At 43.7% G+C, this 20,828-nt stretch overlaps 2 protein-coding genes across 4 annotated transcripts in view; both read left to right on the forward strand.

The window, feature by feature from the left end:
* Positions 1-2,584: 2,584 nt before the first annotated feature.
* Positions 2,585-16,717, forward strand: usp5 (ubiquitin specific peptidase 5 (isopeptidase T)). 3 transcript variants are annotated; one of them, XM_080004902.1, is made up of 20 exons: positions 2,585-2,834; positions 3,670-3,798; positions 3,947-4,013; positions 4,103-4,230; positions 6,006-6,151; positions 6,537-6,721; positions 7,309-7,403; positions 8,003-8,196; positions 8,387-8,458; positions 8,574-8,661; positions 8,785-8,910; positions 8,991-9,144; positions 10,655-10,826; positions 10,919-11,007; positions 12,909-13,094; positions 14,083-14,226; positions 14,324-14,466; positions 14,886-15,036; positions 15,293-15,377; positions 15,884-16,717. In XM_080004902.1, the coding sequence occupies exons 1-20, from the start codon at positions 2,727-2,729 to the stop codon at positions 15,975-15,977; spliced, it is 2,556 nt and encodes an 851-aa protein (XP_079861028.1). In that variant the 5' UTR covers positions 2,585-2,726; the 3' UTR covers positions 15,978-16,717. The 3 variants fall into 3 exon arrangements, with proteins under 3 accessions (XP_079861028.1, XP_079861030.1, XP_079861029.1); XM_080004904.1 differs by having other exon boundaries at positions 12,909-13,037; XM_080004903.1 differs by having other exon boundaries at positions 3,950-4,013.
* Positions 16,718-17,037: 320 nt separating this feature from the next.
* The window catches only part of LOC307233438 (uncharacterized protein), a 26,488-nt gene continuing 22,697 nt past the window's right edge, over positions 17,038-20,828 (forward strand). The window contains exons 1-6 of the mRNA XM_080004771.1: positions 17,038-17,091; positions 17,890-17,964; positions 18,314-18,475; positions 18,594-18,731; positions 19,283-19,528; positions 20,220-20,303. Of these exons, the coding sequence (XP_079860897.1) occupies positions 17,937-17,964; positions 18,314-18,475; positions 18,594-18,731; positions 19,283-19,528; positions 20,220-20,303 (658 nt within the window). The 5' untranslated portion in view covers positions 17,038-17,091; positions 17,890-17,936. The remainder of the gene's footprint in view (positions 17,092-17,889; positions 17,965-18,313; positions 18,476-18,593; positions 18,732-19,282; positions 19,529-20,219; positions 20,304-20,828) is intronic.

The following is a 20,828-nucleotide window of genomic DNA, read 5'->3' on the forward strand; positions in this document are numbered from 1 at the left end:
GAAGTATATGTCACAGGACGTATGACAGGCAGTATAATATATAAATACTGGGGGGTGGGCCTTATGATGGGTGTCCAAGTGGCCCAATCACAGCCTGTCAGGGCCATGTCGAGACTTGCTTGGTTTGAAGGCGCTTTGAGCTTTATTTAGTGGAGCTGTTTGGAGACAGCTTAAGGCAAAGTAAGAACTCGAGTTCTTCATTCCCAAAACCAGGGTTGTAGCACCACCCAAACGTTCTTGTTTATGTGAATGAAGACGGCTGAGGCACTCCAGATTGCGGTAGGTCACTCTATTCAACAATGGACAGTAGCGGTGAGCGGAGTCTTGTGTAGCTTTTGGAACCTTCTTCAGGAGACGAAACGTTGGAAAGGGAGAACACAGCACCACCTGGCGGCCGGCAGGAGAAAGAGCAAACGGCGCTCCGGCGCAAAGGACGTGAAAACCTAGAAGGTTTTGTGTTGAGTTGAAGGTTGAAATGTTTTGCGTGCGAGTCACAACCGGTTGGAGAATGAAGCCACTGTTCCCGCAGAATGACGGTGTGGAGCTTGTACAACGACAACTGTGTTTACATTTCCTTCCACTCTTCTCAATATTGGCTTTTATTTTGATATTAATCATCCATCCTTTATATGGCGATTATATTCTGTCTATTCTGTGTCTGTTTAGTCCATATATGTCTCTTATCTCTCTTTAAGTCATTTCCCCCTGGGACTATTAAAGTATTTCTGATTCTGATTCTTATTATGAAAATATATAAGTATTTTTCTTCATCTGTTACTTCTTCTTCTGTTTGTTGTTGTTCTTCCCCTTCCTCTTCTCAAATTCAAGTTCAAGAAATTAGTTGTCACATACATACGGTCATACATATATGCAGTGAAATGTCATGACACCCTGTTACGTCTTCTTCTTTTACTTCTTCTTCTGTTATTTCTTCTTCTTCTTCTTCTTCTGTTACTTGCCCCGCTTCTCCTTCATGGTACTTTGTCTTCTTCCTCTTCTTCTGTTACTTCTTCTTCTATTTGTTGTTGTTGTTCTTGTTCTTCTTCTGTTACTCCATCATCTTCTGCGTCTCCTTTACTTCTTCTTCTGTTTGTTGTTGTTCTTCTTTCCCCTCTTCTTCTGTTACTTATTTTTTTCTTCTTTGGGTTGTTGTTGTTGTTGTTGTTCTTCTTCTTCTTCTTCTGTTACTTCTTCTTCTATTTGTTGTTGTTGTTGTTCTTCTTCTTCTGTTACTTCATCATCTTCTGCGTCTTCTTCTACTTCTTCTTGTTTGTTGTTTTTGTTGTTCTTCCTATTCTCCTTCTTATTCCTCTTCTTCTCCTGTTACTTCTTCTTCTGTTTGTTGTTGTTCTTCTTCCCTCTCTTCTTTTGTTACTTATTTTTCTTCTTCTTCGGTTTGTTGTTGTTGTTGTTCTTCTTCTTCCTCTTCTTCTGTTACTTCTTCTTCTATTTGTTGTTGTTGTTCTTGTTCTTCTTCTGTTACTCCATCATCTTCTGCGTCTCCTTTACTTCTTCTTCTGTTTGTTGTTCTTCTTCTTTCCCCTCTTCTTCTGTTACTTATTTTTTTCTTCTTTGGGTTGTTGTTGTTGTTGTTGTTGTTCTTCTTCTTCTGTTACTTCTTCTTCTATTTGTTGTTGTTGTTGTTGTTCTTCTTCTGTTACTTCATCATCTTCTGCGTCTTCTTCTACTTCTTCTTGTTTGTTGTTTTTGTTGTTCTTCCTATTCTCCTTCTTATTCCTCTTCTTCTCCTGTTACTTCTTCTTCTGTTTGTTGTTGTTCTTCTTCCCTCTCTTCTTTTGTTACTTATTTTTCTTCTTCTTCGGTTTGTTGTTGTTGTTGTTGTTCTTCTTCTTCTTCTTCTTCTTCTGTTACTTGCCCCGCTTCTCCTTCATGGTTCTTCATCTTCTTCCTCTTCTTCTGTTACTTCATCATCTTCTGCGTCTTCTTCTACTTCTTCTTGTTTGTTGTTTTTGTTGTTCTTCCTATTCTCCTTCTTATTCCTCTTCTTCTCCTGTTACTTCTTCTTCTGTTTGTTGTTGTTCTTCTTCCCCCTCTTCTTCTGTTACTTATTTTTCTGCTTCTTCTTCTTCTTCTTCGGTTTGTTGTTGTTGTTGTTGTTGTTGTTCTTCTTCTTCTTCTTCTTATTATTCTTCTTCTGTAACTACTTCTTGTTCTTGTTTTTTCTACTTCTTCTGTAACTACTTCTTGTTCTTGTTGTTACTACTTCTTCTTCTCCTGTTACTACTACTTCTTCTGTTACTACTACTTCTTCTTCTTCTTCTTCTTCTTCTTCTTCTTCCTCCTCTTCTTCTTCTTCTTCTTCCTCCTCTTCTTCCTCAAATTTTAGGTGCATACCGCCACCTGCCGTCCGGGGGCGTGTAAACCAGGACGCGGTTTACATTAAAATCTGTAAAATAACACACACCGTGTGTGCGTGTGGTTTTAATGACGTCAGCGGTTTTTTTTTAATTCAAACCATCGCGCCTCTTCCGGGGTGCCAGTGACGTCATCGCCACGTCAGAGTCGTAATTCGATAGAAGCTCCATCAGAGCGCGCTGAGCGTCCCAGCCCCAGTCCACTCAGCCCAGGCGGCGCACACAGTCCTCCACCCTCCATCCACCCTCTATCCACCCACCCGCTCACCCCGAGCCCAGCGCTCCACAGCCCGGGGCTTCCGACGCAGAGGAGCCGCTTCCGCACCGAGACGTAGACGCAGCTGACGCGACATGGCGGACGTCGGCGAGGTTTTAATGTCGGTGTTGTCCACGATCCGGGTTCCCAGGCCCGGGGACCGGGTCCACAAAGACGAGTGCGCCTTGTCGTTTTCCTCCACGGTGAGCCAGCCGGTACAACCGGCGCGCACATCCACCCGCTCAGTCCGTCAACCACGTCCCCGTCCCCCGCTATTTGTTTGTCTCCACGCGGCGTTATTCCGCTCAACAATCTGAACGTCCCAGTATTCCAGTCAGAGTAAACCGGTTAGCTAAGCTAGGCTAGCGCACTGTACCGTTAGCCAAGCTAGCGTAGCCTGCTAGCCCAAGTTGGTTTGAGCTGTCATGCTAGTTAGCAAGCTAACTCAACTGGTAGTGAATCAGGAATCTGTTTATTCGTCCAGGTACAAGTTCATACACAACGAAGTCGTCTTGATAAGGGCGGGCAATTGGAATAAAAAAACCATAACAATCTAAAAAAAAAAAAAAGCAACAGAAAATCTAAATATACAAAAAGTTGTGTCAGCGGCTAAGTGGCAACATGGTCGCTAGAATTGACTATGGGTATAGATATAGACGTGATATTCTGTACAGGATGAATACATATGTATACAACTATGGGGCGTGGATACTAATGGATTGGAGTAGTTCTATTACGATGTTATTACAAAATGATTACTATCTTTAAGGTCTACAATAGTACTACACTATATTGCAATTATTGCACAAGTTGTTGTTGTGGGTGTGTGTGTCTGTGTTGGGATGCTGTCACTGTGTCCCCGTGATCTCAGTGACAGATTTTTTTAATCTTGTTTTTATTTTATTTTACTTATCTCGGACAAAGTTTATAATTGGACACGGGCGACGTTTGCCCACGGCGCCCCCGAAAATGGGGCTTTTTTCCAGCGCGCAGACCAGCATACTGACCCCCGACTCCCACGTTGTTGTCGACCCACAGGAAAGCGAGGGAGGCATGTACGTGTGCATGAACACCTTCCTGGGGTTCGGGAGTCAGTACGTGGAGCGGCACCACGCCCGCACAGGGCAGCGGGCGTACCTGCACATCACCCGGACCCGCAAAGCTCAGGTGACGATCGCCTGCACTGACCGCTACTACGTTTGTGGCTGTTTTCCTCCCTTTACCTTCCCATAGAACAGTGTTATTTCCATATAAACGCAGTTTGTTTGGCCGTGGCTCCTCATCGACCGTTGTTTGCGTTTGCGTTTCGGGACAGAAGGAAGACGACACAAACTCTGGATCAGGCGACCCACCAAAGAAGAAGCCCACCAGACTGGCTATAGGTGACATTTTTTTGTGCACCATTCACACTCTCCGGTCTGTCTGTCTGCGTGACGCCGTCTCATGTCTCTCTCCCTTCTCCGCTTCCCAGGGATGGAGGGGGGTTTCGACGTGGAGCAGGACCTGTACGACGAGGATGTCAAGGTCGTCGTCCTGCCCGATAGACAGGAAGTGACCCTGGACGACCTCGCCACTATGCCGGAAGTCGTCAGGGAACGAGTGAGATGCTCTGCGTTTTTTCCGGGCTTGTTTACGTTTGATCGATGGGATTCCATGACGGGTCGGCTCGGCACTTTTTAGAACCCCTGATGAGAGAGTGTTCAGAATCAGTTTTATTTTTTTATTTATTTTTGCCGGGTGCATTTGCGTGTACGAGGAATTTCTTATAGTGAGGTTTTGTGCACTCCAGTAACACCATAAGCATTAAAAAATAATAACGATAATAAAGACAAAAAATAAAACAAAATAAAAAATAAACGTCAGATATATACAAAAAGCCAAAGATACGACTTGGGGAAATGGAGAGAAAAGTTTAAACAAACGTCTCTGTAGCCGAAGGTGAAATGCTTCTGTCTAAAGCAGGGGTGCTCACACTTTTCCGGCTTGTGAGCTACTTTTAAAATGACCAGGTCAAAATGATCTACCTGCATTAAAGAAATGCAAAATATATTTATTTATTGATATACTGAGTATACTTTTTATACCTACATCACTGCATCAACCCTTGCAGCACAATACAATTAAATACATTTCTGGTCAGTACTTTACTCTGATGACTTGCACTGAATGGAGTTGGCCAGGGTTGCATAGTCCGGACAGTAGCTGCTGGTAGCAGCCGCAGGCAGGCTTCCAAATAATCATCCGTCATGGTGGAACGGTATTTGAACTTTATAATCTTCATGTGGGAAAAGGCTGACTCACATAAGTGAGTAGAGCCAAATAATGTCTTCAAGGAGGTAGCACATTTCCTCATGTTTGGGTACTTTTCCTTTGTGAGTAAGTTCCAAAACATGAGCCCTGGACTTGAGCTCAATGTCAGCCTGTAGTGTCAACACCTCATCCTCCACTGCAGACGGGTGCAGGTGAAACAATGTTGCGATTTTTGATGCGAGTGAATCAACCTCAACATCTTCCCTAAATGCGAAGCACATAAATGAGCGATTGGCTCGAGTAGAGCAAAGTCTTGAAACCATTAGTCAAAGTCTGACAGACAGTTTTCAATCTGCTCTGTGGAGTGCGCACTGCCAAGTTGGACCCGCCTGTCGGGGCTCTCCTCGCACCCCTCCCTTCCCTGGCTTCCCTTGGGTCTCCAGCTCTGATGCCAGGTTTTGAAAGTTCCCCAAATCATGGCAGCTTTGAGGACAGAAGTTGCATTTTTCGTGTGAAAGCATTAACTGAACTGATCATGTTGTCCACGGTTTTGTCTTTTCCTTGCAGCTCTAAATTAAGCTCATTCAACATGTTGGTCATATTGGTAAAAAAAAAAAAATATATATATATTTTTTTTTTGAATGGCGCGCAATCTACCCGCACTAACTTTGCGATCTACCGGTCGATCACGATCGATGTGTTGGGCACCCCTGGTCTAAAGGAATCAGATGCCTCACTTTTCCAAAACATCTGCGCAGCAGCGAACAAAGTGACCCTGGACGAAATGTGATTAAGACGCTGAAGGAGTTTGAAGGCGAAAGAACCTTTTTGGAAAAACTCAAAACATCTATGAGATCCTTGTCCTGTGATGATCGTGTTTTTCTTCCATTTTGTTTGTTTTGTTTTTCGCTCGCCACAGCGTCAGTCGCCGCTTTCCTCACATATTTTGAAATTCGCCTTCAAATTAGAATCTGGAACATTCGGGGCGTTTGTTGTTCCCCAAAACAAATCGGGCCGTATGAACCATTAACTCGTGTTCTCAGGAACGCAGGAGTTGGAACCGTACACATCACAGCAGTATTATTTATTGTCCCACCTTGTGTGTATTTATTTATTTTTTTTAGGTTTCTCTGTCCATGGCCGGCCTCATGTCGGCAGACTCGGTGTCTCACACCTTGCAAGTTCAACAATGGGACGGAGAAGTGCGACAGGAGTCGCGTCACGCCGCCGATCTCAAACAGCTCGACAACGGACTCAAGATCCCGCCCAGGTGGGAGACGTTTTATTATTCTCTTGTAAGCGCGATACATCATGACAGGTTTAGAGTTTAAAGAACAATAAAATGATATCTGCTTTCATGTAGTTTAAAATGTGTTCGTTATTTTCTGAGTTTTTTTTCCAAGCGGTCATGTTTCCTGTAACAATCTTTAATCCAAGCTAGAAAGGTTTTCATTGATTTAAAAAAAAATAATAAAATTAAATTTAAAAAAAGGATATAATGTATTTATTTGTTTGTTTCCGTCCATTCTTCCCAGATCTGAGGCTTTCTGTTCGAGATTGGGAACTTTACGGAGTGTGAATGGTGACGAGATGTAACGTTTGAACAATGCTCGCTCTGTTTTTGATTAGATTTTTTTTTTGTTTCCCCACCTCAGCGGCTGGCGATGTGAGGTCTGTGACCTGCAGGAGAACCTGTGGATGAACCTGACGGACGGCAAAGTTCTCTGCGGGCGTAGATACTTTGATGGCTCCGGGGGGAACAACCACGCCCTCCTCCACTTCCAGCAGATGGGCTTCCCGCTGGCGGTCAAACTGGGAACCATCACCCCCGATGGCGCAGGTGAGCCAAACGTGTGCCACCAAACGGGTCACAGGCTGTGTTGAGGGGATTTACGCCGCAAGTCTGATAATTCCACTTGATAATGCAGTGTTTTATTTTTTGGGATATTTTTGTTTACCCTTGTTTTTTTTTTTTTCGCTCAACTGTCAGATTCCTTTCTTGCAATTTTCTCCTCTCGAATCTATTCATGTTTTTTGCGATGCATCCACATCGACGGTTTACTGACCACGTCAACCTACGCCGGATCATCATGTTCACAGTGGCTGCCTTTCGCTTTTGCATTCTTGTTGTTAAACAATGGAGATGGCGTATTGCTCAAACATAGTTACAAATTGTGCACATCATGTGCTCCATTTAATTTCATTGACTTTCTTAAAAAGTGCTAAAAAATAAAAACAACACAAAATAATGTCATGGATGACCACTTTAGCTGGGACACTTAGCCGGCCATGCGGTGAGTGTATGTAATCCATGGCTGCAGCAGGGTGGCGTAGTATTATTTCTGTTGTCTAAACCCAGCTGCTCCCAATGACGAAGCGGCTGACAGCCCATAATACTGATGGCTTCCCTCCGTGTCACCTGTCCAGATGTGTACTCCTACGATGAAGATGACATGGTCCTAGATCCCAAGCTCCCAGAACATCTGTCCCACTTTGGCATCGACATGATGACCATGGAGAAGGTAAAGTCCCCCATCATGTTGAGCTGTGGAATGGGGCCGCCTCACTGTGTGTGTGTGTGTGTGTGTGTGTGTGTGTGTGTGTGTGTGTGTGTGTGTGTGTGTGTGTGTGTGTGTGTGTGTGTGTGTGTGTGTGTGTGTGTGTGTGTGTGTGTGTGTGTGTGTGTGTGTGTGTGATAATTGCTAAGAGGTATTGGATTGTTCCCTGCTGGCCGCCCTCCAGGCTTTTACGGGCGGCTCTTCTTCGGAGCTTCCATTGATTGTGTTTTATTACAAGGGGGGTCCGAACTTCAGCGGCGGTGGTGGAAAGCCATTCGTCGTGAATCAAATTTTATCGAACACGTCTCTGTGGAATTTTCTCTGCCTCTCCCTATTGACTTCTTGGAGATTACTCTTTTTATTTATGGTTGTGTGTGGGTCCGGGCTTACTTTTACACTCTTATTTACGCCGTATTCACATTAATATGTCTGCCAACCTGCTTCAGAACTCATCCCCCCACCGCCCCCCCAACACTTGTTTCTTTTAAAATTCCTTGCTGCCATTGATTTTCACACCAGCCTTTTTATTTTTTTGCTAATTTGCTTAAACCTCTTCCCTTAAGACGGAGCGCACAATGACGGAACTTGAGATCGCTGTGAATCAGCGCGTGGGCGAGTGGGAGGTGATCCAGGAGTCGGGAACCACATTGCGGCCGCTGTCGGGCCCCGGCCTGACCGGCATGAAGAACCTGGGCAACAGCTGCTACCTCAACTCCGTCATGCAAGTGCTCTTCACCGTGCCCGACTTCCAGACCAAGTCAGTACTCCCCGCTTCAACCGTCGTTTTTAAAAAAATCTTTTATCATCTCTATCATCTCACCTCTTGTAACGGATGACGGTTTTGTTGTGTACTGCGGTGAAAGTGCTGCTCTCCAGCAGATCGTGGCGTTGAGGTGTATAAAGGCCTCAAAGTCCTTGTTTTAAAGCTTTTTGTCCACACCCGCCAGGTACGTGTCCAACATCGACAGGATCTATGACGAAGCCCCGAGCGACCCCACCCAGGATTTCAAAACCCAAGTGTAAGCACTCCCTGCCGGCACTTTACATCCATAAATGGATCCTGGTGCAAGAAATGTTCTGCCGGCTGTTTACAGTCGACTCTGTCTGTCGCCTTTTGTCTCTACTGTGCCACAGAGCAAAGCTGGGGTACGGTCTGTTGTCGGGAGAGTATTCGAAACCAGCGCCTGATCCTGGAGATGAGAACAGCACAGCTGAACCCAGGGTGAGCGGGGGTGGCGGCGGCTTTGAACCTCGTTCAAATCGAGCCTACTAGAGTCGTGTACAGAGTCCAGAATGTGGCCCCTATAATGTCAGTCCTCAGCTGTTGTTTGTCCTCCGTTTCCAGGAGGACCAAGTTGGCATCGCACCGCGCATGTTTAAAGCACTCGTTGGGCGGGGACACCCGGAGTTCTCCACCAATCGTCAGCAGGATGCTCAGGAGTTTTTATTGCACTTCATTAACATGGTGGAGGTAAAATTTGTTGTCTCCCCCCCCCCCCCCACTCTACAGTGTACAGCCTCTCCATCCTCATTCTACCAACTCAATTACAGAGGAACTGCCGCTCCGGAGCCAACCCGTCCGAAGCCTTCAGGTTCCTGGTGGAGGAGAGGATCGTGTGTCAGCAGTCACAGAAAGCCAAATACACGCAGAGAGTGGATTATATCCTGCAGCTACCGGTGCCCATGGACCAGGCCACCAACACAGGTGGGGCAGATGGGGAACAAAGCTTTGACCACAGACTGCATTCCTGGCTTCACTGTCAGTGCAGATAAAAGGGGATTTATCATATCGATTCGATTCTAATTGGTGCTTTTCATTCCATTCGCAGAGTTAGGAAAGTTTTGATTCTTTAAAGACTGCAATATGCAGGAGTTTCCAAAGCTCACTAAAATATTTATATCTAATCCCTTTTGCCCAACAGTCCTGCCAAACTTTTTACTCCACCCAGCTGTTGATCTCTGCTTTTTTGCCAATGTTTAAAGGGGAGCTATTATGCTCATTTTCAACAAGTTAATATAGGTTTCTGAGGTCCCCAAAATGTTTTTGAAGTTTCTTCCAGAAAATACACTTGAGATTATGCATTCGAGCCATTCTAACTTGCCTCTAAATCATTCTGTTCCAAAACTGGCTGTTATTGTATTTAGCTTTAAATTTTAATGAGCTGCCACGCCCCTAGTTCTGTGAGCCAATAGGGTTTGAGCTTTACTTTCTGTTTCTTTCTGTTTTACTTTCTGTATTTAGTTTGAAAACTTTCACTGATATCAGGTCACCAAAATCTGTTTCTGAACAAATTTGAGGTGAGAAATAAACAATCCAGTTGCTGAATCTTCACTTTTATTAGATCTACTTGGCCTTATTTAAAAGTTCATTCCGACTTTTCTTGCTGACACCACACCGGGGATTTTTCGTTTCATATAACTTCGGAAAACAAAAATAAAATACATTTAACATTGTAACACTATTTTTATGGGTTTCGTCTGGAGAACACACAGCTGATCACGCGCTACAGTCTATCTACTGCATGCTTTTTTCTAAATTTATTTTTTTATTTTTTTCAAAAGAAACAGCAGAATCATTTTTGAAATACTTACTTTCCCATTGTCTGCAGTTTCTTCACCGACAGTTGATATTAATTCCTCTTTCTTTTAAAAAATTTGTGCTGGTTTCTGCATCCAAAAGAGCAGTTCCTATGCTTAGCTCTGAGCTTCGATGCTACCAGGTCCGGTGGTGCTCCAGCCGTGGGTGGAGTTACTCTGAGGGAGCGCAGTTGTCATTCTACTGAAGCCCTGAATGACTTGCATGAGGGCTGCAAAGCTGAACGGCATGTTTTATGACATGTTTTCTGAAATACGCAGCAGTTGTCTCAGTCTTATTTCAGATTTTGTATATTCGTAGGCCCATCAGCGACCCAAATGTATGTGGACAAGCACTGAAAAATTGTTTTTCATAATAGGTCCTCTTTAAAACATACACACAGCAACTTCTTTGAAAGCTATATAGAAACGCTTCAGCACATTGTTTTCAATTCCAATAATAGGATGTGTAAAGTTGCTCTATGTGTTAGACGTCTTTGACATTTTTACATAAAACATTCTTGGTCGTTGTTTTTCTCAAAACATGCTGGGTTTTTAAACTTTCAAACATATTTTATTCCAAATCCCTCAATTACCCGTTTTAATTTTTAAACTCCCAATCCCTCGTCTTCCTGAAACAGAGGAGCTGCAGGAGGCAGAACGTCGTCGCGAGGAGGCAGAGTCCACATCCGAGCCCGTACCGACCGTGCGAGCCCAAATCCCCTTCACCTCCTGCCTGGCGGCCCTCAGCGAACCGGAGATCCTGACAGACTTCTGGAGCTCCGCTGTACAGGGCAAGACCACGGCTACCAAGTACGAGGACGCACGCGGAGGCTTAAAACAGTAGAGCTTTTAATGAGTGAGTTCTAACTTGACGTAAAACCTCTGTTCCCCTCGTGTTGCAGAACGACCCGCTTTGCCTCTTTCCCCGACCACCTCGTAATCCAGATCAAGAAGTTCACTTTTGGTCTCGATTGGGTCCCCAAAAAACTCGGTGAGCAAAAAGTCGATACAAGTTTTGACATCCTGATAAAATGCATATATGCTTGTTTTTTTTGTTTTTTTAACATACAATTACTTTCACTTAAGGAAAACACTATATACAGTGGGGCAAAAAAAGTATTTAGTCAGCCACCAATTGTGCAAGTTCTCCCAATTAAAAAGATGAGAGAGGCCTGTTATTTTCATCATAGGTACACTTCGACTATGAGAGACAGAATGGGGGGAAAGAATCCAGGAAATCACATTGTAGGATTTTTAATGAATTAATTGCTAAATTCCTCGGTAAAAGTATTTGGTCACCTACAAACAAGCAAGATTTCTGGCTTTCACAGACCTGTAACTTTTTCTTTAAGAGGCTCCTCTGTCCTCCACTCGTTACCTGTATTAATGGACCTGTTTGAACTCGTTATCAGTATAAAAGACACCTGTACACAACCTCAAACAGTCACACTCCAAACTCCACTATGGCCAAAACCAAAAAGCTGTCAAAGGACACCAGAAACAAAATTGTAGACCTGCACCAGGCTGGGAAGACTGAATCTGCAATAGGTAAGCAGCTTGTTGTGAAGAAATCAACTGTGAGAGCAATTATTAGAAAATGGAAGACATACAAGACCACTGATAATCTCCCTCGATCTGGGGCTCCACGCAAGATCTCACCCCGTGGGGTCAAAATGATCACAAGAACGGAGAGCAAACATCCCAGAACCACATGGGGGGACCTAGTGAATGACCTGCAGAGAGCTGGGACCAAAGTAACAAAGGCTACCATCAGTAACACACTACGCCGCCAGGGACTCAAATCCTGCAGTGCCAGACGTGTCTCCCTGCTTGAGCCAGTACATGTCCAGGCCCGTCTGAAGTTTGCTAGAGAGCATTTGGATGTTCCAGAAGAGGATTGGGAGAATGTCATATGGTCAGATGAAACCAAAATAGAACTTTTTGGTAAAAACTCAACTTGTCGTGTTTGGAGGAGAGAGAAAGCTGAGTTGCATCCAAAGAACACCATACCTACTGTGAAGCATGGGGGTGGAAACATCATACTTTGGGGCTGTTTTTCTGCAAAGGGACCAGGACGACTGATCCGTGTAAAGGAAAGAATGAATGGGGCCATGTATCGTGAGATTTTGAGTGAAAACCTCCTTCCATCAGCAAGGGCATTGAAGATGAAACGTGGCTGGGTCTTTCAGCATGACAATGATCCCAAACACACCGCCCGGGCAACGAAGGAGTGGCTTCGTAAGAAGCATTTCAAGGTCCTGGAGTGGCCTAGCCAGTCTCCATATCTCAACCCCATAGAAAAAAAAAAAAGAGGAGATCTACATGGAGGAATGGGCCAAAATACCAGCAACAGTGTGTGAAAACCTTGTGAAGACTTACAGAAAACGTTTGATCTCTGTCATTGCAGACAAAGGGTATATAACAAAGTATTGAGGGGAACTTTTGTTATTGACCAAATACTTATTTTCCACCATAATTTGCAAATAAATTCTTTAAAAATCAGACAATGTGACTTTCTGGATTTTTTTTTTTTTCTCATTTTGTCTCTCATAGTTGAGGTATACCTATGATGAAAATAACAGGCCTCTCTCATCTTTTTAAGTGGGAGAACTTGCACTATTGGTGGCTGACTAAATACTTTTTTGCCCCACTGTAGATTTTTTTTACCTGAACCTTACTTTTCAATCACTGAGCATCAACCCAAGTGATTGGCGTCAGAATATTTTCTAATCTCTATGTTCTCTCAATACAAGATCAATTTAAAAGATTCTGATGCCAGCTCAGTGTGTTTGCGGTCAAACCCCTGGAGCGAACGATGTGTGGAATATGTCCGGAGTAAAAAGTACTGCGGTAGAAGACGAGTGTTTAAGATGTTTTTCGTGGTCCGTCCAGATGTGAGCATCGATGTACCTGACACACTTGATCTGAGCGCACTGCTTGGGACCGGCCAGCAGCCCGGCGAGGAGCTGCTCCCCGAGGTGGCACCGCCCCCACTCATGACCCCCGACGTGGAGGTCAAAGGTATCCTGGGTTTCCACGGCAACGAGGAGGACGACTCTCTCTACTCCCCACTGCTGTGTCAGTCTGTCCTGTCGTTTCCTTCTCTTTCTTCCTTCCCCCGACACGCGCTGTCTTTGTCCACCTTTTTTTTTTTTTTCTTATTTTCTGCCTTTTCTGTCGTCGTCTCATTCCACTTTGTGTTGACACCCGATGAGGATTTGTTTATTTTCACGTCACGTACGATTTCTATAAGTTTATATTTTGTGTTGACATTGCTCACTTTGTTTGAGTTACATGGTATTTTTTAAAGGCCACCTCCACTATTTACTTGGCATTTTTGAGCCATTTAAAGATTTTCTATGACACTCCCTTCTGCAATACATTGGTTTTACAATACTTATTGGATAAATAACTGATATTGGGACTAGGGGAGTCACGATTCAGATTTGAAATTGAAAATCGATCGAAACGAGCGCTCGATTTCGAACTTCGAAATCATAAGAAGGTTTGCGATTCACCCTGTATATTTGTGGGTAAACTTGTCTGACATGGATCAAAAGAAATGTGATCTCCTATGTAACGTTATCTAAATATAAACTGCGTACTCTCACTGAAGCAGAGCTTTTTTTGGGGGGGCGGGGGTTAAGTTTTAATGTGACTGGACTCAATTATCATCCTGTAAAACAGCAAGAAATTACACAACTATAATGAAAGCAAGGCATTCAGTAGAAAAGAAAAACATTAACATTGCAAAGCACATAACAGCCATTCAAATAATTGATTTTATCACATTAAGTGCAAATCGGCTCCCAGAGAGAGCTGTTTTGAGATTACTTGTTTGAAATTGGCTGGAAGTGGCCTTTAAAATATATTTATTTTTATTTGACAAATTTTGAATACCCATTGACCATTTTTTCGTTATTTTTACTTTGAATTGAAATAAACTATATAGAAAAAGCCATGGAGTCACTGTCTGACATAAAGTCTCCTAAAGTCCCACAAATTACATTCCTAGAGAGAATAGTTGTAGTAATTCCATCCTTCCCTCTCCTTGACTCCTTCTCAGCCCCGGTGCTGGACGACTCCACTGTCTCCCAGTTATGTGAGATGGGATTCCCGTTGGAAGCATGCAGGAAGGCTGTCTACTACACTGGGAACACTGGCATCGATGCTGCCATGAACTGGGTGATGGGCCACATGGATGACCCCGGTGGGTGGAGCTTCGGGGGTTTACTGGTGAACTGATCATCTGCCGGCCGTTCCACTCTCACCCGCACACTTTCCATTCTTTTTGTGACCGGCCGCAGACTTTTCCGCCCCGCTGGTTTTGCCCGGATGCAGCTCTGCGCCCGGCTCGACGCCGACGGAGAGTTTATCTGAAGAACACCTGGCGACCATCGTCTCCATGGGCTTCAGCCGGGACCAGGCGACCAAAGCACTCAGAGCCACGGTGAGGAAACCCATTGTGCTAAGTGCGTCCCATTGGGTGGTGAAGTTAGACTAATTCCATGGATGTCAAATAGCCGATATAAACCTGCTTAAAGAGCTAATCTGAAAATTCAACTGCGCCTCAAAGAAGGCTGTGACCACGCCCGTTAATTTTACCCTGACTGCACAGTCATGGCCGACTCCGCTCGGCTTTTCGTCCTTTGAGAGTTTGTTCAAGGAGACATCATCGGTTGCCCGAATCCATCAGAGCGGATTAGCAGCAGTTTGGAAGTCAAACTCGGGCAGCGTGCGTCCAAAGTACCCGTCGTTTAATGTGCCGTTTAATATTTTATGACGGCTTAGCTTTCTATTTAATACAAATACTTGACCTTGGGGGAAAAAAAAAATGTCCTCCCAGTAAGCCCGTTGTGTTTGTGACAGAGTAACGTCCTGGAGCGGGCAGTGGACTGGATCTTTTCCCACCTGGACGACTTGGAGTCCATGGATGTGTCGGAAGGAGGCCGCTCGGCCGCGGAGAGCGAGGGGAGCAGGGAGCCGCCTCCCGGGCCCCGTGTCAGAGACGGACCAGGCAGTGAGTGGGGAGGACAATTTTCCTCCGGATTATTTCCTTCCATTTATTCTTTTTTTTTTTTTTTTTTTTTGAAGAGTAAAAGTAATGAGAGTCCAAGACGGTTCTCAAGGATAATCTGCAGCACTGAGCCCTTATCACAGAGAGTGTGAAGTGGTAATAGAATAGTTGAATACCCGGCTGTATAGCGTTTTGGGTACAATACTAGTTTATAATAAATCTAATATATATGGGAATCTCCACTAACTCTTTCATCCAGAGTATGAGCTGTTTGCATTCATTAGCCACATGGGGACGAGCACGATGTGTGGCCACTACGTTTGCCACATCAAGAAGGACCAACAGTAAGTACATTCACACCTCAAGTTTTTGTAGAATCGAAAATCTTTTAAATTCCCCAATTTAAAGCTTGTGTTTTCCTTTCGTCCTTGATTATGCGGACAATCATAAAAATTAACTTTTGAATATTTTTACGACTTAGTTTCACACCCTCTTGATTCAATCTACACCGCGGAGATATAAATTCCGAAACTACTGACAGCAGGTGGTGCTGTACTCCAACTGATTTTTAGCCTTAAAATGCAGACGACAATTGTTGCCATTTTTGAGGGAAATCCATTGTGATAGCTGGTTCACTTTTCTAAAATGGTCTCTAAAAATACCTCTGCCTGCCCAAAAAGGAAGTAACCCGCTCTCCTCTATGTACTACCGCTATTTGTAGAAATCGACCTTCTGTCAACTATATTTAAAAAATCAGTTTCACTCTCTTGAAATGTTTAACGTCAGAAAGATGTTTGTCCTCCCCTCTCGTCCAAGGGCTCTGACGCACTTCTGTCCCGTTCCTCTCCAGGTGGGTCATCTTCAATGACCAGAAAGTGTGTGCCTCAGAGAAGCCTCCCAAAGACCTGGGATACCTCTACTTCTATCGGAGAGTGACTGAATGAGTTGGGGACATTAAATATTAAAAAAAAAAAAAAAAAAAAAACACACACAGAAGGAAAAAAAACAAAAAACAACAAAAAAAAAAAAACAGGCATAATCGCACCCCCACCAAACTGAAAAAAATAAATAATAAATTCCCTGACATGCTCCTAAACGGACAAGAGATGGTTGTATATACACCGTTCAGACAGCTCGTGTATGCACCCGAATCCAGTTAGTGTGGATCTACAGTTTAGGTGTTGGGGAGGGACGGCTTGCTTTTCACTTAAATACACACATCGCAGCACTTTTGTCGGTTCACTCCTTAGTTCGGTCCCGTGTTCCACTGTAACTCCACGTTGGTGAAAAAGGGCATTGGGCGCCTGCGGACGCTGCCCCCAGCAAATCCCGTTGTTTCCGAGGCTCCTCCTCCTCCTGGACGGTGGCGGCTTTGATGTCATCACTTCGAGCCAGGCACCACTTTCATCAAACTCTGTTCTTCCTCCTCTACCTACTTAAATAAGGAAGTTAAAAAAAAAAAAAAAAGACATATTTGATGAAAGGAAAATAAATAAAATGTTAAATACCAAACCAAATTGGACGTTCTTTTAAAGCGTGGTGAGGGTGATATCTGGGTGATTTTCTTTTGTTTGTTTTGAGTTGTTGGGTTTTTTTTTTTTTTTTTTTGCTTTGCTTTTGTTTTTATTTTACAAAAATAAACCCTTTGTTACTTCTGTTCTAGCAAATAAAGACTGTCTCTCTGCCCCTCTGTCTTTAGTTTCATTCAGCCTGCAAGTAATAGCTCCAGCTTTCTGCCTTTTTAAGCCTCGGCTTTATTTGAACTTCTATTATAAATGTGTTGCGGATGATCTCCTATCGCGCCTTTCGTGTAAAATGGAGAGTAAATGGAATGCTGGGGTTAGTTTGCACGAAAGCATCATGAGCAAACCCACAGTCTGGGTGTGCACGGCCCTACAGCCTCCCAAGCTGCAGGGCTTCCTTACATCTCTTCCGCCTTCTACACTCTTTGCATCCTTAAACCTCTCTCCTCAAAGAGCGGAGTTTAGAAAAGGATCATAAAATATTTTATTGCGCTTATTGTATCTTTAAAAATAGTACACACGTCTACAATTACAGGTAAGTTGGAAAGACTTGTTTATAAAGTGTTTTTTATTTAACGATAAACCACTTGGTTCTGATTCTATTCAGTGCATTTTATGATGAATATATTGAATAAATATTGAATATATTAAACTCGTTAAGTGTAGACGCAATAATTTGAACAAATCTTTATCAAATGAATGTTAAGTCTGCATTCCTTACTTTCCATTTATCACAGACCTACATTTAAGAGTTGTATTTATTTTAATTATGAACTTGGAACAGCTATATTTTCTGCTTCTGGATCATTTGAGATGTGTTCTTCCATTTCAGTTATGTCCCAATTTCTGTGCTTTGACCTCTGACTTATTATTTAGGTTGGCTCTTGCAATAGAAAAACTGCATAAGGAAATGTAAATGAACTATTATATATTACATCATGATATGATCAATACTTTTCCATTTACTCACCAGGCCTTAAAACCTTATCGAGTCTTTTTGCCCAATATATTCTCATTTAAAATTTGAGAGGCCCATAAGGAATACACAGCCGGATAAACCATTTATATGCGTTACTGAGCAGTTGAATAAAAAAAACAAAAAGGTTATTTAATTACATGTATTTTTATCTTACCGAAGATGTTTGTGTTTATAAAGAAAGGAAGATGCTAAGGAAGTAGCAGCCGCACTGTGGTTTGGAATCACATGCGTTTTGCTGCGACAAAAGCTTTTAGTTCCAAACAGAAGCTCTGTCGTTTTTCACTACTGTTTAACCGCAGCACACAAAAAAAAAACCCTGTATAAATATAGGCTGTTTCTTTTGCTTTTTCTCAGACTTCCATCAAGTTCTAATAAAAAAAAATAAAATAAGAAAATCAGATATGAAGACACTCCTGGGGATTTCCTTTGGTGAGTGCATGAGATTGCCTGCGTGATGGAGACCCGACGGTAAACGGCTGCATTATATAAGAGTTATAAAAACAAGGTGCATTTACACATCAAGATATCGATCACGTTTACAGTTTGGAAACGTGACGTCATCTACATTTAAACCCTTAAGGAAACCTCCCTTCAATTAAAAGCTCACATTTCCAACCTAATATACCAGCGAATCCATATCGATTTCCTTTTGATTGATTGAAATCTGTTTTTTTCCCCCCTTAAACGGATTCGGAGACGTTTTTTTTTTTTTTTTTTTTTTTTAACGTGTGTGTACCCGAATAAACCTGTGCTCCGGCGTGCCTGTGACGCCCCGCAGTGCTGCATGCGCTCTGCGCCGCCGGGGATCTGGTCCCGGGAAAACCGGGCCAGACCGTCCAGATCGGGTGCGGCGTCAAGACCAAGAACAAGGACGTGGAGTGGAAACACCAGGACAAAATGATGTTCACCGTCAACGGGAGGAGAGGCACCGAGCGCAAAGGTAGAAAGGACGCAAAAAAACGAATGAAAACACACTTGGATGACACAAATGTGATTGCTGAATTGACTGCTTTTGGTCTATTGTTGTTGTATTTTTATTTTGTTTTCTTTCATATTAGGCGTGGTCGACATAATACAGAGGTCAAAGGTGATGGGCGATGCTTTGAAGATCACCGAGGTGCAGGAAGCAGATTTTGGGCTGTTCACCTGTATCGTGGAGCACACGGCCCATCAGCACAGGCTCTATATGGTCTCAGGTAAAAGGAAACCGTTTCCGTTTGGAATATGGACAATGATCCAAGGATTTGAGGACAACGTGGGTTGGGCTGGGTTGGGTTCACACTGAACTTGCCCCCGAAAGTGAGATGCCAAATTAAATTTAAATAAACGGAGCCGTGTGTGAACAGCCAATCCACACTGGTCTGGGATGAATGTAACATCTATGTCAAGTAACACTCTCAAAAAATGAGAATACTTCACAAAAAACATGAATTCCTTTAAGTATCTGTATAACCTTTAAGGGGTTTTGTTACAGATCGCCTTATCTATACAATGGATTTAAGTATAAATCATTACTTTTCAAAGGTACTCCCTATACATATAGGTCATTTTGCTTTCTCAGGGTTGCCATTTCATCAACGTAGAACTAGACTCCTTTTCTTCATAAATGAACAAAACATTGTCATTTCAATTTCTACGATCGAATACTTCCTAAATGTTACCCTCGAACTTTTCCCAGCGTTGGATTTCTCTGCGTAGAAGCGAAATCATTTTACCGTCTCTTGACCATCTGTCCTCGCTCCTCCAGCCTCCGTGAGCCCCTCCAGTGATCTCAGACCGGGAAGCCAGGCCACGCTCCAGTGCCAGGTGAGGGGGCTGGACCCCCCGCCTGCGGTGGAGTGGGAGAGGCCAGGCGGAGAGAAGGCGGAGGTGGCGGGGGAGGCGGGGACGGTCCGGCTCGACCCGATGACCCGCTCGGACGCAGGGTCCTGGGTGTGTAAGTTCTCCTACGATGGGGTGACGTACCGCGAGACCTTGAACGTCGGCGTGGCAGGTAGGACACAAGTCTACGGCCACAGCACTCACACTGACTGAGCATGATTTTTACCGTGAGGAATGGTCCCCGGACGGGCACCGGATTGATAACAAGAATGACAAATGTGATGTTGCACTGACTAATGAATTGACTAAATAATGCATGGCAAATACACGGTGCCACGAAAAGAGTATTTGACTCTCCCTGATTACCTGAAACAAGCAGTCCATGCTTGAAAAGCTGCCAATGTGTCTGAATGAAAACGATTCTGCTAAAATCCCTCCACCTGAATGTGAAAGACTGATATCAAATTATGGGAGGCGTTTGGCTGCAGTTATTGCTGCTAAAGGTGGTGTGACAGTTATTACGTTTAAGGTGGCAATTACTTTTTTTTCCCCACATTGGTGCTATTGACGTTATAATAATAATAATAAATATAGCTGCAGGCAGCAATGCGCGGGGTCCAGGGTAGTCGGCCCCTCATTAAATTGTGACCGCAGAAGTTCATTCGTTCCGCCCCGGTGAGGCCTGAGCCACTGCGCGTAGGGTTGGCACCTTCAATGTGGAGAAATAAGGGGCACCTTGCCAGCGGCCCCGTGCCCGGGGGACACAAATCAAGTGGCGGTCTAGGGGGCCTTGAAGCACCAATTTCTGCTTTTTATGCATCAATTTAAAAGTCATCTCTGCTGCTCTCAACGTGAATGTAAAGGATGGCTGCTGGCCGACTGCGACCCGGCGGGGCTGCGGGGAGCACCGCAGCCCCGCCGGGGTGCTTTCCATGCCCCCTGGGAGGGTGCGGGCTGTGCTCTTGTCATCCCACAGGTCGTCCACAGGACAGGGTTATTGCAGCAGTTCTTGATGATTAGAGAACAAATGAAGAGTTGCATTGCAGGTTCAGAAGTTGAACTCCACTTGCAGACTAACTCTGTCCTAGATGCAGATGCATACAAATACTCTGTGTTGTATGCCAAGCACAAACCCACAGCACCAGTTAAAACATTAAAATAAAACAAAATGAAATAAAAATAATGTAAGGAAAATAAAGAGTCAATACAAACATCAGATCATAGACACTGACATAATGTTTGGTCTGTCAAAATAAACAATTTGGTATATTTCGAGGAAGCAAGAACCCATTGACAAACTGGGAAATAGAAAATGACCTGGTAGACCACAGAGACCATTATTGTGGATGACTGAACAATACATATAAATTCTGACAGTGATGTCATTAGGTTTTTTTTTTGTAGAATTTACTGGAGAAGTGTATATAATTATGATATTTAATACGCTGCGCTTTGTTTAATCCAATTGTCTT

Source organism: Zeus faber (genome assembly GCF_960531495.2).
Source record: "Zeus faber genome assembly, chromosome: 8".
NCBI lineage: Eukaryota > Metazoa > Chordata > Actinopteri > Zeiformes > Zeidae > Zeus > Zeus faber.

Coding starts and splice junctions, on each gene's coding strand:
- usp5 (XM_080004902.1), top strand. CDS start 2,727: ATGGCGGACGTCGGCGAGGTTTTAATGTCGGTGTTGTCCACGATCCGG. Junction 3,799..3,946: donor CCCGGACCCGCAAAGCTCAG/GTGACGATCGCC, acceptor GTTTCGGGACAG/AAGGAAGACGACACAAACTC. Junction 7,404..8,002: donor ACATGATGACCATGGAGAAG/GTAAAGTCCCCC, acceptor TCTTCCCTTAAG/ACGGAGCGCACAATGACGGA.